General features: G+C 60.3%; 1 protein-coding gene across 1 annotated transcript; it reads right to left on the bottom strand.

Annotated features, from left to right (window-relative positions):
* Window positions 1-3219: 3219 nt before the first annotated feature.
* On the bottom strand, window positions 3220-15580 carry BOK (BCL2 family apoptosis regulator BOK). Its single transcript, XM_070368683.1, has 5 exons — window positions 15313-15580; window positions 14553-14804; window positions 11896-12024; window positions 4645-4808; window positions 3220-3906 (listed from the first exon to the last, which is right to left on the bottom strand). The coding sequence occupies exons 2-5, from the start codon at window positions 14773-14775 to the stop codon at window positions 3781-3783; spliced, it is 642 nt and encodes a 213-aa protein (XP_070224784.1). The 5' UTR covers window positions 14776-14804; window positions 15313-15580; the 3' UTR covers window positions 3220-3780.
* Between the last annotated feature and the right edge of the window lie 3865 nt (window positions 15581-19445).

Raw genomic sequence — 19445 nt, 5'->3', positions numbered from 1 at the left:
CAGGCTATACTCCATAATGTTGCAAAGAGTCAGACACGACTGAGCGACTACTGCCAAGGACTAGAGCCTGGGGCTGCAGTGCGTGGGTCACAGAGTCGGACAGGACTGAGCGACTAAACCACCGCGGGACACATATGATTAATTCAGAATAGTAATATTGTCAATAAGACTACTAATTGAAGTCAATTTTTTGCTATTGTTTTTACAGCTTTCACACTGAGTATATAATGTTAAAAAATATTATAGTTGGAATAACTAATTTCTCTGGCTGCTTATGTCACCAAATCAGCATACAAACTCATTTATTTCTAAAACTGTTTCTCTGAAGTTAGCTTTGCTTATGCAAAACACGGACGTGACCCTGTTGTCAATCGTGTGAAACAGGGACTTCCCGGGTGGCCAAGGGGCTGGGACTCTGCGCTCCCGGCGCGGAGGGCCTGGGTTCCGTCCCTGGTCAGGGAACTAGACCTCACATGCTGCGAGTGAGAATCTGAATGTTGGGACTAAAGATCCCACACGCCACAAGGAGGATCAAAGCGCAGCCACCGCGAGGGCCCAGCGCAGCCAGACAGAGAAGTAGGAACAGAGACCCTGTAAATCCAGGTTCGTCTCACTTCATGTGGGCGCAGAGCCCCCAAGGCCAGCCTGCCACGCTCTATCAGCAGACGCCCTGACGCTGGGCCTCTGGGCTGTTTCAGTCTTTTGCTAATCAGGTATTGTCACAATGTATGTGTCATTTTGGGCCTCTGCCAGTGTGTCTTCAGGACAGATGTCTCCGAGTAGGATTAGCAGTGCGAGGGCGAGCGCGCGCAGGGCTGGTCCAGGTGTTGCCTTTCCCGACGGGCACTGCGCGGTTTCGCCTCCCCCGGCAAGTGCGAGGTGCCCTGCCCCCAGCAAGTCTGTGGTCAGATCTGGACTCAGCCGACCTGGTAGGTGAGGACTGGGGTCCTGGGGTCCTGGGACAATTTGGGTCTGCATTTCAGCTGTCTTTCCTTCTTGACTTTTGAGGCTGAGTAAGTTCTTTTGAATTATAAATAATCTTCCTGATTTTCAACTACAGCTTTTCATGGAGGTGAAATGCACGGTTACAACACAAAGTTCACTGTTCCACAGCGTCCACACGAGTGTGCAGCTGAGCAGCACTTTGTACACTCGCGTGCGTGCAGCTGCCACCTCTGTCTGCTTCCAGGACAGCCTGTCACCCGGGAAGAAGCCCCATGGCCTCCAGTCACTCCCCCTCCCCACACACCACCCTCTGCTTCCTGCTTCAGGCTGCAACAGCTTTTGAAAATGTTAAACGTCATAAATACTTTTCCCATCAAGTGTATCGTCTTTTCTTGTTCCTGGATTTTATGTTTTGTTGTTTCTTAAACTCTCGTGTACTGTCTCACGGCGGCCCTTCGTCTCCTTGTTGCGGAGACTCTCTCCTCTACGGTGAGCGGGGGCTGCTCTTCCCTGCAGGGGCCGGGCTTCTCGTTACAGCAGCTTCTTGTCGCGGAGCCTGCGCTCAGCAGCTGCCCCACCGCGGCGTGTGGCATCCTCCCAGACGGGATCAAACCCCTGTCCCCTGCACTGGCAGGCAGATTCTCACCCGCTGTTACCACCAGGGACAGCCGCTTGTTCTCGGATTTTAAATCACACTTAGGAAGGTTTTGCCCACTCCCCAGTTACACAGAAATTCACACACTGCTCCCAGCACTTGCTTCATTTTTCACACTTGGCTCTTGGACCCGTTTGTGACTTGTCTTGCCTGGTGTGTTACCAGGTTTGAACTGGTCTTTTTCCGTGTGCTGACTGCTCGTCACGTCGCTTGCTGACGACCTCGTCTCCTTCACCTCATCGTGGACTTGGTTATCCAGGCTCCAGGGTCTGTCTCTGCAGGCCCCGTGTCCCTGTGCACACGTGTCTGCATGTGGCCGGGCCTGGGGGTTCAGGGGCAGACCCAGAGGCAGGGAGGTCCAGACCTTCCTCCTTTCTCTTCTTGGAAAGGTCTTCCTAGCTGTTTGTCCTTCCCCTCCTCGTGTGACCTTTATAATTAGCTTTAGATCCAGATGGGGAAACATACTCTAGTACTTTCTTAAGAGGAAGATGCTTTGCTCAATCACGTCTCACTCTTTTGTGACCACATGAACTTTAGCCCACCGGGCTCCCCTGTCCATGGATTCTCCAGGCAAGGATACTGGAGTGGTTGCCATTTCGTTCTCCAGGGGATCTTCCCGACCCAGGGATCCAGCCCGCGGCTCCCGCTTTGCAGGCAGAGTCCTTACCGTCTGAGCGAACAAGTAGTTTCATAATGATTATGTTAAATTTATAAACTTACTTACTTGTAGAGAAATGGCTTTACAAGACTGTTTTCTTCTAGAACAAGGGGTTTCCTCTGTCTGACCAAGTCTAAGGTGTCCTTGAGGAAGCTTCAGAGTTTGCCTCACATGGGTTCACATTTCTTCTCCATCTTTCCCTCGCAAAGTCACCTTCTGTGCTGCCAGAAAGGGCGTGTCCCCCCGTATCTTCTGCCCAGCACTCCCCCCACAGCCAGTCTCCCCGCGGGGCCTGATCAGAAACCTGCTTTTCTGATCCCAGTGACGGGAAGCAGGGTGCCAGGGGACCCTTCCTCTCCCCCACCCCACCACCCAGACTTCCCGCCTCGGGCGCCCAAGAGATGCTCTCTCCCCGCGGATAGAGCAGGCAGAGCTGGGAGGTGGTGCTGGCCCCCTGCCCGCTCCCCAGGAAAGGAGCTGAGGAGAGTGGTCCTGGGGGGCCTGGGGCCGGGAGGTGGGCCCTGAGGGGGGCGCAGGACTGCCCGTGTGCATAGGAGCTGGCCTCTGGCTCTTCCCACGGGAGGCGGGCCAGGCGGCTGGTGTGGCCGTCTGCGGCCCCCTGCCTGGTACGGAAAGGGAGCCAGGGCAGAGAGGCCACATCCAGCTGTGTGCCTGTGGCCGGGCCGCCCCCATCAGGGCCAGGGGCACTGCGGTGGGAGGTCGTGGGGAGGCGTGGACGGGGGGAGGCTGGCCACCGTGAAGGGCAGGGCTGCGTGCACGCGAGGGCCAGTGTGTGCACATGAGGGCCAGTGTGTGCATGCGCGTGTGCGCGTGGGCCTGGCAAGGTACAGGGCAGTGAGGCGGCCTCCCTGAGGGGCCCCAGGGCGGCATGCTGATCCATCATGGTGGGGCTGCCACCGTCCGTCGCGGGAGGGGGTGCAGGCAGCAGATGGGCACCCTCCACGGCCACTGCACTTTATTGGGGTCAGACACACACCATCGTCCTCATCCACGGGCTCTCGCGCCCAGGGCTCCCTGCCACATGGGGAACCCGACACACGCATGGGGCACACATTCCCCCAGAAGTAGATCAGGAGCCACCACAGCAGCCTCACACTCGGTATGCAGGGTCAGCCAGCCCCACGGCGCCTCCAGCTTCAGCCAAGCCAGAGGCGCCTTCAGGCTGAACGTGCACGGCCCCTCCCTCGAGGACCGAGACCAGCTCCAGTCCTGATGCGGTCCCGACATGGACGGGGCTCCCGCTTCCTGCTTTAGGGCCAGGACGCGGCGCAGCCTTCTGGCCCAGGAAGAAGGGGGCGGGCAGGGCTTCCAGGGCAGAAGGGTTGGCACTGAAGCCCAGCTCCAGGCCTGGGGGAGACCCTCACGCCTCCATCCAGAGGGCCTGGGCTTTGGAGGAGGGGCTCAGGGCAGGGTCTCCAGCGTCCACTCGGGGGCAGCTCCGAGGGTCTTCCCAGCTCGGGTGGGGCGGAGGGCCCCCTGGGCTCCTGCCTGAGCCGGCATCTCATCTCTCCGGCAACAGCATGAAGAAGGCTGCCTTCAGGAAGCGGCCAAAGCTGCAGAGCGCGGCCACCAGCCAGTGCGAGCGCAGGCCCGGGTCGGTGCTGACCACGCACTTGAGCACGTCCGTCTGGGAGGGGAGAGGGCACTGTCAGGGCGCGGGAGACGCAGTCCCGCCCCACCCAAGGCGGCTGTGCCGCTTGACGGGGTGCCTGCGGTCCAGCTGGACAAAGGCCCGAGGTCGGCCGTGAAGAGGCAGGACTCTCCTGAGCAGGGCACTTCCATGTCCCCTTGCAGACGCCGTGGGGGACAACCCCTTAGAACAGGAGCCCAGCGGGCAGCCACTCCTCACTTCCCTGTTTCTCCCTAGTCCTGCTAAGGAGCGCAGCCCCGGAGCCTGACCTCTGGCCGCACTGGCAGTCAGCATCCTGGCTGCCCCGGTGCCCAGCCCCGCCGGGCCCAAGGACAGGACGGGCAGGGGACAGAGCTGCCCATGTCCCGCCTGCCATGAGTCACCCTGGCAGTCAGACCTTTCCTGCCCGCGCCGCTCCGCCTCCACCGTGGCTCCAACCCCAGCCCAGGACTGACTGCTGTCCCCACAGCCGGTGGGCTGCACACACCTCTGCCGCCACCCACTCTACAAAGAAGGCACCGCTTCCAGCAGCCCCGGGCCGGGCCAGCGCTGGGCAGATGATGGGGGACCCAGAGACAGAGGTGGAACGTGGCTCTGACCCCCCAGTGGGCAGGGCAGCAGGCTTAGCTCTGGGGGGCGGGCATGCCCCGGGTCAGCCTTGGGGCAGGGATGCAGCCCCAGCCACAACCGCCTCCCCTCCAGCCCGTCACCCCGCTACCCCGCGGGCGCCCTCACCCATCCACCACGCCTCCGCAGCCAGGTTGCCAGCGTCTTCCGCACAAACTCCCCGAGACAGTCGACGAGGGCGTGCACCAGGGCGGGCTGGGCCTGCCGCACACAGTCCACGGCCAGCCCCGCGGCCACGGAGTACAGGGACACAACTTTGCCCCACGTGATACCTGCAGGGAGAGAGGGTGCTGGTCACCAAGGGCCACCAAGGCCCCGCTCAAGGCCAGCCCGCAGCGTCACGACAGGGCTGAGCCTCCTGGAGCCACGCGCCCACCACCCCGAAGGTGACCGGGTCAGCACCCAGGGCCAGCCTTGACCACCAGCTCCCAGTCAGACAGGGAGCTAGGTCACCTGGTCGGCGTGCAACTCCCGGCCACCATCTGCTCAAGTCAGCTCCGCCAGCCCCGTGGGCCATTCTTAGATGTCCTAAGCTTCTGTTCTGCACCTGCACACCAGGGCCAGAGCCCGGCGACGACCCAGCCCACCTCTGCTGGAGAAAGCGATGGAGTAGAAAAGCAGTTTGGCAAAGAGGGACCTGAGCGGGTCAAGGGGGCTCAGGGACCTGGCGCTGGAGGCACTGAACAGCAAGCAGCTTCAAGGTGAACCTGCCCCAGCCTGGCTGTCCCCGGAACAGAGCGGGGCGCTCGCCATGGAAAGAAGCTGAGGCCCGGCAGGAAGGGCCATCCCCAGGCACCAAGCTGCTGAGGGCAGAACTAAGACAGAGCCTCCCTGGGGGAAGGACAGACGTGTGACAACCTGGGGACGAATGCCTGTCAGTCATAAAAAGCTCCTTAACACATAAAGAGATTCTGTACGACAAGGGAAGAAAAGGACCCCCTGGAGGCGGGAATGGCTGCCCGCTCCAGGATTCTTGTCTGGGAAATCCGAGCAGAGGGGGCTGGCGGTCTACAGTCCATGGGTCCCACAGAGTCAGACACAACGGAGCAGCTAATACTTTCACTTTCAACAGTTTCTGAAGAAATGGGAACACAAATGAATAGTGGATTCACAAAGTAAAAAATACTAATAATACAATAGACGTACTCAATAAAGCAGACGGAGAAGACAATGGCACCCCACTCCAGTACTCTTGCCTGGAAAATCCCATGGATTGAGGAGCCTGGAAGGCTACAGTCCATGGGGTTGCTGAGGGTCAGACGTGACTGAGTGATGAGTGACTTCACTTTCACTTTTCACTTTCATGCATTGAAGAAGGAAAGGGCAACCCACTCCAGTGTTCTTGCCTGGAGCATCCCAGGGACGGGGGAGCCTGGTGGGCTGCCGTCTATGGGGTCACACAGAGTCGGACACGACTGAAGTGATTTAGCAGTAGCAGATGTTTTTCTGAAACTCTCTTGCTTTTTCGATGATCCAATAGATGTTGGCAATTTGATCTCTGGTTCCTCTGCCTTTTCTAAATCCAGCTTGAACATCTGGAAGTTCACGGTTCACATACTGTTGAAGCCTGGCTTGAAGAATTTTGAGCATTACTTTGCTAGCGTGTGAGATGAGTGTAATTGTTCGGTAGTTTGAACATCCTTTGGCATTGCCTTTCTTTGGGACTGGAATGAAAACTGACCTTTTCCAGTCCTGTGGCCACTGAGAAATCTGCAGGCAGGTCAAGAAGCAACAGTTAGAACTGTACATGGAACAACAGACTGGTTCCAAATTGGGAAAGAAGTACATCAAGGCTGCACATTGTCACCTTGCTTATTTAACTTACATGCAGAGTACATCATGTGAAATGCCAGGGTGGATGAAGAACAAGATTGCTGGGAGAAATATCAATAACCTCAGCTATGCAGTTGACACCACCCTTACAGCAGAAAGCAAAGAGCTAAAGCGACTTCTTGATGAAAGTGAAAGAGGAAAGTGAAAAAGTTGGCTTAAAATTCAGCTTTCAGAAAACTAAGATCATGGCATCTGGTCCCATCACTTCATGGCAAAGAGATGGGGAAACAGTGGCAACAGTGAGAGACTTTATTTTTTGGGGGGGGGCTCCAAAATCACCGCGGACGGTGACTGCAGCCATGAAATTAAAAGATGCTTGCTCCTTGGAAGAAAAGCTATGACCAGCCTAGAGAGCATATTAAAAAGCAGAGACATTACTTTGCCAACTAAGGTCCATCCAGTCAAAGCTATGGTTTTTCCAGCAGTCATGTATGGATGTGAAAGGTGGACTATAAAGAAAGCTGACTGCCAAAGAATTGATGCTTTTGAACTGTGGTGTTGGAGAAGACTCTTGAGAGTCCCTTGAACTGCAGGGAGATCAAACCAGTCAATCCTAAAGGAAATCAGTCCTGAATATTCATTGGAGGGACTGATGCTGAAGCTGAAGCTCCAATACTTTGGCAACCTAATGGAAAGAGCTGACTTATTGGAAAAGACCCTGATCCTGGGAAAGACTGAAGGTGGGAGAAGGAGACGACAGAGGATGAGATGGTTGGATGGCATCACCGGCTTAATGGACATGAGTTTGAGCAGGCTCCGGGAGTTGGTGATGGACTGGAAGGCCTGGCGTGCTGCAGTCCACGGGGTGGCAGAGAGCTGGACACAACTGAGCGACTGAACTGAACTGAATACACTAGACATGTGAAAAATGCTTACCCTCCCTGATAGTCAAAGAAGCGTCAATTAAAACAAGATGTAAAGGATAGTCTATGAGGTTGAAAATTCAAAGTGGCAATGTGTGGATCCAGGTAACTGTGCAGCCTGGTCCCTGTGACGGGAAAGGCATCTGAGGGCACCTGGCATCACCGGTGAGAGGACACCCCCTGGGGGCCGGGCCCTGGTCTGGCAGGAATAGCACAGGTGGGGAACGCAGGCCCCGGACCCCCATTCCCGGGGACGGTAGGTCACAGGAGCACAAGACAAGGCAAATGGATGCTTGTTCACAGTCACCAGGAGGTGGAAATGGCAAGACAGGAAGATTCGGGAGTGGGAGGGCGCGAAGTGGGCCATCTGCACAACAGAAGGTCATCTGGCCTCCCAAGGCAGGAGCTCTGACGGGGCCAGGACCACGCCTGCTGAAACGCAGACTCGAGTGGGAGTGCATTCCTGACGCGGCAGGGCCAGCGGGGCCGTGGAGACGGAGGCAGAGCGGTGGGCCCCGGGGCCGGCAGTGGCAGCTGCCGGATATCGAGGCAGCCGCTGGGTGTCGAGGGCTGCGTAGCCCTGCGGGTGGACAGATGCGCCGAATCGCACTCTAGACGCTTAACCGGGGCCTCCCTCAGGGTTCCGTGACCCAGACGCCGAGCTCCCAGCGCGGGCCCAGGTGTCGGGGAGCCCGACCACACGCACCCCAAGGTGACAGCAACGAATCAAATGGTTAATCAGATACCACGTGAATTTCACCTCAGTTAAACGCAAATGTAAAAACCCCATGAACCAGGCCCACCTGGTGCTTTGACTCCCACCCCTTCAAAGCAGGCCCACGTCTGAAGCCCCCGAGCCGGCCCTGGCCCCCGGGACCCCCTCCTGCCGCTGGCCTTGGGCCCACTCCGCCAGGCTCAGCGCCACCCACGAGACTGCCCACCCTCAGGGCTCTGCTCACGGGCCCTCTCCAAGGGGCACCCAGGCCACGAGGGCGCCATGTCCTGGGGATGGCGCCACCACACCGTGCTCCCCGTTCACCAGCTGCTCACAGCGCACCGGCCCTGGCGGGCCCCCTGGACTCGGCGCCCCAGGTGGACACGTGGGCTCCACGTGACTGCCACGTTGGACCTGGAGAGAAAAGCTCTGGTCTGGGAGCTGCCAGCAGGCTGGTCTCCCGCGTGGGTCTTGCGTATGCCCTATTTTCTCTGAGCTCTTAGCGTTATTTTTTATGGAGATACGATCTCACTACCGGGCTTCCCTGGTGGCTCAGGTGGTAAAGAACCAGCCAGCCACGTGGGAGACCTGGGTTGGATCCCTGGGTCGGGAAGATCCCCTGGAGGAGGGCATGGCAACTGCCTCCAGCATTCTTGCCTAAACAACCCCATGGACAGAGGAGCCTGGCGGGCTGCAGTCCACCGGGTCGAAAAGAGTTGGACACGACCGAGCAACTGAGCACACAGCAGTCTCACTGCCATCAGTCCATCCTTTTGAAGTGTGAGATCCAAAAATTTTAAAAAGAAGACCCAGATGGGACTTCCTTGGTGCTCCAATGGTCAGACTGCACTTTCAGCTCAAAAATAAAAAAAAAAGAGAGATCCAGTGTTCTTGGCGTGTTGACAGTGTTCACAACCACCTCCACTGCTGACTTCCGGGCGTGTTCACTCCAAGTCCCTGTCCCCATGAGAACGGCGTCCCCGTCACCCCAGCTCCTGGCAGCCTCTCCTCTCCTCGTCTCTGTGGATGCTCTGGACATTTCACGTGAATCAAATCACACAGTAGGTCCCCTCTTGTTTCCGACTCCTCAGGGAGCAAAACGTTTTCCAGGTTCCTCGCATCATCCTGCGCATCACCACCGCGTTCCTTGTCACGTTGGAGCAAGGCTCCATCGCGTGGGCCGACCACCAGTCAGGAGAACCTGGGTGGGGTCCCTCCGCTGCTGGCGGAGGGTCTGAAGGCTCACAGACAAGCCCTCGTGTGGACATGTGGCTTCCCTTCTCAGGGGCGAACCCCGGGGCATGGAGCTGCGGGCTCAGGTGGGGGACGCCATCAGGGTCACCCCACTGAAGACACAGACACGAGGTCCACCGTGGCGGCTCGCGCCTCGAGGCCTCCCGAGCTGGGTTCCGAAGGCCTGCCTCCACCCCCAGGGGGTGCGAGCTGGAGTCTCGTGGCTGGGCGTGCATTTCCCTGGTGACTGATGAAGGTCAGCGACTTCTCACAGACATCTCGGAAGAGACGACTATTTAGATTCCTTTGCTCATGTTTAAAGGAGGCTGCCTTTTTAGCACAGATTTCTGAGAGTACTTTATCTCATGTTTTTTATCTTTTCATGGTAAAATACTTTCTTCTTGTAATGAGAAGTAAAAAAATGAAAATACTTGCCAACTTCATGTTTTCCCACAAAAGGGAACAGAGAAGCCCCTTCAGCCAAGACGCAGCGTGAGCGTCACCCCGCCGCTGCGTGTGGGGGGCTCGGCAGCATCAGGGTGTCGGCACGTGGCGGGCACCCAAGCCCTACCCTGCAGTCCTGGAGCCGCCCACCCCACCGGCCACAGCCACAGAGAAGAGGGGCTGCCCAGGAGGGTGAAGGGGACGCGGGTCCAGCCCCGGGGTCAGCGGGCCAGGCCCCTATGCGGGGACAGGCCGTAGGAGTTCTGCGGTCCAGAGAGGTCGAGAAACGGCCTGCACACAGCGACGAGGGGGCAGGCGGGCATGGGGGCTGCCGCGAGGAGGGGGCGGAGCCGGCTGGGGGCGGAGCCCGGCCCGGGGAGGGTGGGCCGGCAGCCGGGGAACTTGGGCCCAGGTCGGTGGGGTACAGCCCCAGCGGTTTCAGACTGAGCTCCACGCACTCCATCCCCAGGACACACCTCCCTCCCGGCCTCCGGGGCCCTCCTGGAACCCACAGCCCTTCTGGGCCCATCTCTGGTCGCCAGCCCTAAGCGGGCTGGGCAGGCAGGGCTGGACGCTCCGGCCGGCCCCCCACCCTCCCGCCACCGCCCTGGGCCCCGGCCCCCGCCCGCCAGGCCGCATTCCCAGAAATGACCCTTCCTTTTAAAGCCAGGCCTCGGCTCATAAACCAGCTGCCCGCCCGACAGCTCGGAGACACACACAGGCGGCCACCCACACGCCGGCGTCAGGCCGGGACGGCCCGGGGGGTGGTGGGGGAGCCCAGCGTGGCAGACAGCTCCGGGTGCCCACCGTGCCCCTTCCTGCCTGGCCCCTCTAACTGCCTTCTCCACCAGGCCAGCCTGGATGCCCCCGAGCCCCACCCGGGGGAGGGCTGTCAGGCCCTCCAGGGCACCCTGATCTCTCCCCACCCCTCGGGGTCCTGCCCTTGGTGACCGCTGCACGGAGAGCCGCGCTGACCCTGTGGAGGCTGGCCCGCAGCTGGCGGTCCCGTGTCCTGCACCTTCAATGCCGGCCTGCCTGCCAGGGGTCGGGAGGCCTCCTCAGAGGGGGACACAAGGAGGCAACACCCCGAGGGTGGGGTCAGCAGACGGGGCCTCTGACGGGCCTGCAGCCCCTCCATCTGGCCCTCTGTCTTCAGTGGGTGAGTGGAGGGTCCCCCTCGGGGCAGGGATGGTGGTCCAGGCTCCTCTGCCCCGAAGCCCTCCAGTGCTAAGCACGCCTCGGCTGAGCAAAGGCGGGGCGAGCACCAGGTCACAGCACCAGTCAGCCAAGGGCTCGAGGCCTCCGGGCTGCCTGGGGCCCTCCTCTGCATCAGGTTGTGCCCCCAAAGCCCCAGGGGGAAGGGGGCCCTCCCCACTCCCAATGCTGCCTGGCCACTCACACCTGTCCTCCAGCTGGGATGCAGCCCCGAGCACTCAGCTGTGGGCCCGCGTGGACCCCTCCCCGAGGCCGGGACCACCATCCATGCCTCAGGGTCCCCGGCCAATGCAGCTCCGGGCGCCGGGGGGCATGCCGGGTCGGCCAAGGAGAAGGTGCTGTCCCTGGGAGGGGCTCTGCTCCAGGACGCCCAGCAACGCCTGGCGCCTGCCCCATACCAGAACCCAGGACCGAGGCGGGTGCACTGAGCTGGGCACCCGCTCACAGGTGGGCCACAGGGAGCCCACGGGCTCCCCAGGAGGGGACGTGGGGACGGGAGGGGCCTGGGGACGAGTCCGGGGGTCTCCTGTGAGCCTGGAGGCAGGTGTGTGGACAGGAGCAGCAGGAGGTGCCCTCAGGTGAGGAAGTGAGGGAAGGAGGTGACAGGGATACACACTGCCCGTCGCCGGGGCCCAGAGGGGCTCTAGGAACCCATGGGCTGTGGGCCAGCAAATGCCAGGTGAGGCACCCCCACTGCAGAGCACCGCTCCCGTGGGGGGCCGGCTGGCAACATGCCTCTGCCCAGCAGACTCCAGTGCAGCAACCCCGCAACTTTTCAGGTTCCAGGAGCCTGGCAGCGCCCACTCCAGCTGCCAGGGAGTGGGCACCGCACTGCGAGAAGCCCAAGCGAGCAGCAGCGCCAGCTGGTAGCCTGACACACACCACCAGCCAGGACTTCCGGCCAGGGCAGCCCCAGAACCCCACGAGGGGCCCATGCCCTCGGACCCAGGGAGGTTCCCGGACAAGCCCACCTGTGCTGCAGCCCCGGCCCTGACAACTCCCAGGCCCCAGGCCCCGCTGGCACCGTGGGTCCCCGGCCTAGACACGAAGCCTCACCTGCAGAAAAGATCTGGGTCGCCACAGCCAGGAAGGCGTCGGTCACCACGGTCTCCGACTGCAGGGAGAGGTTCAGCTGGCGGGCCACGTTGCGGTAGACACTGGGCCGGATCAGCTCCAGCTCGTCCGCTGCGCGGGACCAGGGGTGGGTCAGAGGGGTCCCACGGGCCAGGGGGCCAGCCCACAGCCGCAGAGGGGGCCCTGACCCCAGCCTGATCCCTGACCTCCGACCTGTCCCATGCCCACCCACTTGACACCACCCCCAGGGTCCCCAGGGACAAGGCCAGGGAGGTGCGGTAGTCACCCCAGACCTGCCTGTGGGCTGCCCCTCTGAGAAGTCAGCCACGCCCCCCCTCCCCAGGGCAGAGCCGGCTGGGCCGGTGCGGCGGGAATCCCGGGCGTGCCTGCTCGGTGACTCACAGCACACAGCAAGCTGCCCGGGCAGGCGGCCAGCCCCAACGTGGGCAGGGTGGGGGCCAGCGACCCCACACAGGTGGGGAGCCCGCGGCTGCCTCGGGGAGGGGCAGCCTCACCAGGCCCAGCGTCATTCAGGAAACCAGAGACCAAGCCGCTGCCCGGAGGCGGCAGGCCTGGGCTCCTGGTGCCCGGCGGGGATGCCCATCAGTGGAGGAACGCCCTCACAGGGCCCCGTCTACACCATGTCCGCAGGGGCGCGCCGGAGCCCCTCACGGCCCACGCACTAGGTGTCCCCCAGCCCGGCCGCTTCTCCAGCCAGAGCAAACAGGGAAATGCTTCCCATTGGAGGGCCCGGTGATAAGGGCAACGCGTCGGCCCTGGGGCCAGCTGCACTCCGTCCAGTTCAGGAAGATCTGAAGCCAGAGCGGGACTGAGGCTGGTGGAGCCATGGGGGCGGTGGCATGGAAACTCCCAGGGCGGGCCTGGCCAGCCATTCCCACGCACAGACCCGGGGGGCGACTGGGGACTGGCCCCAAGAGACCAGCTGTGGGGGCGCGCCCCCCGCCTCTTCCTGTTTGCTGCTGCTCCCAGAGCTGGGCGTCTGTGCCGGGGAGGGGCTGCGGGTGCTGGGGATGGGGACGGCTCCAGGCCGTGACAAGAGGCAGGGGGCTCACGTAGAGCAGCTCACAAGGGCCGCACACTGGGGGTCCAAGCTACCTCCCTCCAGGGTCCCCTCAGCCACCTGGCAGACGCTGAGCCCAGGGACTGGCCGTGAAAGCAGCCTGGGGAGGGCCCCGAGGCCTGGGCCTGCGGAGGGCCAGCGTGGGGCACTTGGCTGGACTCTGCTCCCCCAGTCCAGGCCGGAAGCATCCCAGGCTCCCTGGATCCGAGGTCACAGTTCGGGAAGGACAGTGATTAGCGGAGCCCACAGCAGGGCTTTCCAGACAAGTTCAAACAACAGGGACCCTGGCCTGAGGCCCTGTTCCAGGCAAGGCTGGGGAGCTGGGGGCCAGCAGGGCCACAGGGCAGGCCAGGACAAAGGAAGGACTTCCTCCTGGCCATTCCAGGGGCCTCTCAGCAGCCCGAGATACCGAATTCTCCAGGGCCCTCTGGAACGTTCAGCCCAGGCTTGTCCCTACAGCCCAGCTGGAAGAAACGGTTTGAGCCCTGGCCTCAGGGGAGCACAGGCACTCTGGACCTTTGGCTGAAACCTCAAATCCCACATGCTCCCCTCCCCCAAGGCCCAGGTGGGACACCACCCTCCTGCAGCTCTCAGCTGCACACCACGCCAACACTCCTGGGCAGACCAGGTCTACACAGCCTTGCCCCCAGGGTCCACAGAACACGAGGGCCAGCCTGAGAAGAGGCGGGCATCCCCTTCCACGGGGTGCTCCCTCCAACCCAGGGTCCTGGGCCAGTCTCTCAACCCACTCTGTCTGGAGAGCCACCCATTGGGGGCGTGTGCCCCCACGCCCCCCTGAGTGCACACTCCCCACGTGGAAGGTCACGCCGGGCGGTGTAGAACTGGGCAACCTTCGTCCCCATGGCGAGATGGGTTGAATGAGTCAGCTGAGAGGGTCCCTCCCTCTCTGCGGTCCTTGGAGAAGATGGAGACAGTTAAGCCCGATGACCCTGGAATCAACCCCCCACCAACGTCTACACAGCAAGCTGTGCAGGCGGGGTTCGCGGCTACCCAGCCTCACACAGTTTCTGGTCTCCTGGGCACTAATTTCCGCAGGAGCCCGGGGAGGCCTCCAAACCCAGAGAAAAGAGCAGCCCACACAGGACTGCAGCCAGTAACTGTGAGGACCTATTTTCCAAAACAAACATCAGGACACGTGGTCCGACAAAGGATTTTTGTGCCCAGCTGAGTACAAGGGTCACTCTGGAAATTTAGCCACGAAAACATCATTCCTCCTGGAGTTTTCTATTCTTTATGGCCAGGATGTGTGCAATCTGGGCTCAGCAGGCAGACAGTAGGTCTGGCGGGTGCACAGGCCAGCTGACGGGGGAGCTAGGAGAGGTGGGTGCTGGAGGGAACCCCGCCCGCCTTGCGCGATAGATCCCTCAGGGCACCAGGACCAGTCCCCTCCCTGCCCCGGAGGGAAGACAGAAGCCCGGCTACCCGGTGGGCTGCCAGTGCAAGGACAGCTGTACCCGAGCCGCTGCGTGTCCGCCCGACCGGCTGGAAGGGGCAGCCTGGGGACCCCGCCGGCCGGCCGGCCGGAGCCCGCACTCACCCAGGCGCAGCAGCACGGCGCACACCTCCGCCAGGCGGCCGCCGGGGACCGGCGCGGCGCGCTCGGGCGCGCTCCAGGAGAGGCCAGCGCGCAGCAGTCGCGCGTGCACGAACTCGCGGCCGAGAGCCTTGGCCTGGGCCACCAGCTCCTTGTCGGTGGGCGAGCGGTCAAAGGCGTCCATGATCTCGGCGGCGAAGACCGAGGAGCGCCGCAGCACCTCCATGGCGGGGACGAGGGCGGGGGGCGCCGCACCTGCGGGCAGACGGCGCTCAGACGGGCCCGCCCTGTCGCCCCGGCCGGGCTGCGAAGGGGAAGGCCGGCCGCGCGGAGGGCGGGCAGCGGGGCGCGGGGAGGGGGCGCGGCGCGCGCCGGGGCGCACCGGCAGGCCGGGCGGGGCTGGGCTCCGGGGCAGGGCTCCGGCCGGCCGGCTGCGGGTGAGCGCTCCGGTTGGTGCTCCAGATCTTTAAAAGCGCGGAGTCACATTCTTTCAGATGCCAAGCTCAACCACAAGGATCCTCGCGGCCGCCGAGGGTAGGAGGGACCGCGGCGAAATGGCGATTTGCTCCGGGGCCGCCGCACCCGCGCGCGCAGACTAGTGCGCGGGGCGACGGAGGCGTGGGCAGGGCCCGATCTGCGTCCTGCCGGCGGCCGCCGGGACCCCGGCCCGGCCCCGCGTCCTGGGCCGCCCGCCTCCGCGCCTCGCGATCCTCGGTGCCTGTCCCCGGCCTCGCCGTCCCCAAGGCTCCGCCCGCCCGCTCACCTCTCCCGCCGCATGTCTCGGGCGCGGGGGCCGGGGACTACTGCGGGCTTCAGGACCTGCGGGCCGCCGCCCCCGCCGCTCGAGATCCTTCCATTCAAACCGGCGAGGCCGCGCGCCCCGCCCCGGTGCCCGCCCAGTCTACGCCGAGCCGGCTGGAGCGCCGAGTGCGCGGGGCCTCGGGCCCTCCCGGGGCTCTGGCGGCGTCGTCGGGGGCGAGGGGAGCTCGGGCAGCACTGCGCGACTCTCCGCCGGCTGGAGGCGAGGCTTGGGGCTTTGCCTTCTAAGGGAAAGGCAACCCCGGGGCGGAGCCCCGGCCGGAGCTTCCCCGCCGCCTCCCCGCTTAAGGAGGACCGGGCTAGTTCCCAGGCGCGCTCTGGGAGGGCCTGGGGGCGGGAGCTGTCCCTGCCTGGCCCGGTGAGCAGGACCTAGCGCGGGCCCCAGCCGCGTGGGCTCACACCCGGCTTCATCAGCTTATTGATTTCTAGAGGTTCTCTGTATGTTCTGGGTGCTGTGTCCCTGGCCTTACACATGGCTGGACATTGTATCGATAGATGCATATTTGTGTGTGCTTTGTACTGAAGTTGTCGCCATTATCTTCTGCTATCTTTGGCGTTGCTGTGTTGAACAGTTTTCTCCATGACATCCCATTTATCACTTTTCTCACCTTCAGTGATTTTCCATTAGGACATTCTCCCCTGTTTTAGAAGCTTAATTGTTTCAGCGTTCACATTTACTTCTGTGAGGGATTGCAGGTTAATTCTTGTGAATATTGTGATGGGGTCAGAGCTCGTCTTTTGCATATGGGTGTCCAGTGGACCATCATTGTTTACTGCAAAGACCATGCTCTTCCCACTGATCTGGAGAACAGTCCGCATTATAAGCCAAGCGACCGCATATGTGAGGCTCTGTTCTGGGTGCTCTTCTGTCCCACTGTTCCATTTCTCTCTCTCTTGGTATGTGGGTTCTTATTTCCCAGGTCAGGGATCGAACCCACACTGTGGAAGAGTGGTTTTAGCCAGTGGGCAGCCAGGGACAGCCCTGTTTCTCTGTCCTTAAGTCAGCATCCCACAGTCAAACAACAAACAGGGTGCTCCCACCTGCCTGAATCCACGTGTATACAGCACTGCACCCGTATCTGGGAACGCCTATTCTTTCCCTGTGAGCATAGGATGTTAAACGAAATAGATCATGTCCTGGGGCAGGAAGTCTCAACAAATTTCAAAGGATTGAAATTATACAAGTGTGTCCTCTCTGAGATAAATGAAAACTCAAAAACAGGAAAACTACCAGAAAGCCTCCAAGGAGTTGGAATTGAATATCACACTTCTAAATCATCAATGAGCCAAATAGTAAATCACAGGAAAAGTTGTAGAATAATTTAAAATGAGCAGTAGTGAAAATATGGCACATTAAATGCTGTGGAAGGCAGATAAAGCAGTCCTTTGAGGAAAACGTATAGTTTTAGAAAAAAGTCGGAAAGTTAATGCTCTAAGCTGCAACTCAAGAAGCTAGAAAAAGAACAACAAATTAAACTCAAAAGCGAGAGGAAATAAAAATAAAAGCAGAAATTGGTGGGAAAAAAGCAAAACTCAGGGAAAATCAATCAAGCCAAAAGTTGGTACTTTGAAGAGAATGCAATGGATAAACCCCTGGAAATACTGGATTAAAAAAGGAACGCAAATTCCAATGTCAGGAATGAAAAAGAGGACATAGCCACAGATATAGCAAACATTAAAAAGGTAAGAGGCTTCCCTGAGGATCGGCTGGTTGAAACTCTGTGCTCCCAATGCGAGGTGCCGCAGCTCGATCGCTGGTCAAGAAACTGGATCCCACATGCTGCAACCAAGACCCGGCACAGCGAAATCATTTTTCAAAGGGAATGAGACGATAGTGTGAGCAACTTTATGAAAATAATTTGAAATGTAAATGAAATAATTTACCAAAACTGACACTAGAAGCAATAGAAAATTCTGGATAGTCCTATAACAATTAAATAAATTTAATTCACAATTTAAAACTCCCCACAAAGTAACTTCTAGGCTCAGATGGTTTCATTGAGGAATTTCTCTACAGTTGAAGAAATATCACTGACCTTGTGCAAACCTATATAAATAACAGAAAACGAGAGAACCTTTCCCATCTCATTTTGTGAGGCCATTGATACTGACACTTGCTTGGAAGGCACTGAACTTCTGTCTGCCTTGGCCTCCCCATCTGTAGAGTAGAGAAAATAATAATACCTACATTGTGTGGATGGAGTCAGTTAATCCACGTAGGAAAGAACTTGTCATATAGTGACGGCTCAGGAAAGCAGCCCTGAATATGCATGGGAAGGACTGTGCTGAAGCTGAAGCTCCAATCCTTTGGCTGCCGAGCTGACTCATTTGAAAAGACCCCGATGCTGGGAACTACTGAAGACAGGAGGAGAAGGGGACGACAGAGGATGAGATGGCTGGATGGCATTACTGACTCAATGGACATGAGTTTGAGTAAGCTCCGGGAGATAGTGGAAGACAGGGAAGCCTGGTGTGCTGAAGTCCATGGGGTCAAAGAGTCGGACATGACTGAGTGACTGAGTACATAGTGATATTTGGGATTACCTGTATTTTATAGATGAAAATACGGAAGCTCAGAGCAGGAAGGGGACTTGCCAAGGCACCAGTGCAGGACTGAGCGTAGCCGGACCGTGATCCCCGGGCCGATGGACTGGACCTTTGACTGGGAGGAACCAGTGCCTCCCCCAGCATGTGGCCTCGGGCAGCTTCCTGCTCTGCTCGAAGCCGTTTCCTCCTGCCAGAAATGGGATCCTGAGGAGGGACTCGGGCCCTGACCCGGGAGCCATGGGCATGCCTGTGCAGCACGGCCCCTTCAGGACGGGGCCACATGCCCGGGGATGGAGAAGCCCGACCCTGAGCCTGTTCATGCATCCTCGAACCCTGAGACTTAATCAATCACAGAAGTGGGAGGCGTCAGTCCCCCCGGCCTCTGACAGGGTCACCCCCACCCCACTGCCCCGCAGATCCAGCCCTCACCCGGGAGGCCTCTGAGAGCCTTGCAGGGGACATGCAGGGTTGCGGGTCAGAGTGGGCTGACTCTCAGGGGTCTCCTCTCGTGCCTCTGCGGCCCCCACCCACCCCAGGGACTAAAAGGTGGGAGCTGCAGCCTGGCTCCCATGCGGCTCCTAGTGTGCTGGGGGTCCCGCTGCTGATGCTGGGGGACCGGAACCCCCACTGTCCCCTCCTCAGAGCTGTGTGGGCACGGAGCGGGCCCTGCTCCTGAGGACGCTGCCTGGGGGGCGTCAGTCCCGCTCTCTGAGGGATTGGAAGGGCTGACAGCGATGGGGCTGCCCCTTGGGGCTGGGGCACAGGCAGCCCCTCTAGGCTTTGGGCTCGGGGGCAGGGGTTCCTGGGGGCATCAGCACCATCGGCTCAGAACCATCCAGGGCCAGCCCCACCCTGTCTGTTTTCTGCCGGAAGCTCACTCTTCACTGGGAATCAGCGCCCAGGCCAGAGGGTTTTGTATAAACTTGGAGGAGAGCGAGATAAACAGCGTGGGAGCCTGCAGCATACAGGGCAGAATGGCCAAGGGAGGGGTCCATGTGCCCGGCTTCCCAGTGCCCCCCGCCGTGCGCAGGGGGCGCTGGCAGGGTGGGCTCCAGGGCGGTGTGGACTCCTGCCCCGGGCCCCCTGAACCAGCCACGCCGTGCCTGCCCCGTTCGGCAGCACCCTGGGGTAGTTGTAAGGTGAAGCCGCTTGTCTGCAGTGTGACGGGCGTCCTGTTCTGTGATGTGCTTGCAGGCCCCCAGCAGCCGGTGGGGCCCAGCACCTTCCCCTCCATTGCCCTTCTGAGTCTCAGGACTGCTCCCAGGAGGGGTTTTTCTCGGTTTCTCCAGCCTGACCACTTTCTCTAGTTGGCTGGGCCCTGTCTTTTATTTTCTGGGTGTTAATCTCTTGCCTGCAAGTGTCCCCCACCCCCACCCCGCCTCCAGGGCTCCTAAGCCAGCCAGCCAGGCTTTGTTCCTGGCCTTCTGCTGTGCTTTTTAAAAATCCATTTTTGTGACTGTTAAAAAGACGCTTTTTCTTTTTCTTCCCCAAATCAGGCTGGCAGTTGGTCTTGCGTTTCCTGCTGGAGAC

Source organism: Bos mutus, chromosome 3 (assembly GCF_027580195.1).
Source record: "Bos mutus isolate GX-2022 chromosome 3, NWIPB_WYAK_1.1, whole genome shotgun sequence".
Classification (NCBI taxonomy): domain Eukaryota; kingdom Metazoa; phylum Chordata; class Mammalia; order Artiodactyla; family Bovidae; genus Bos; species Bos mutus.
Note: the sequence above shows the minus strand (reverse complement) of the source record. Positions and strands in the feature narration are given on the sequence as shown.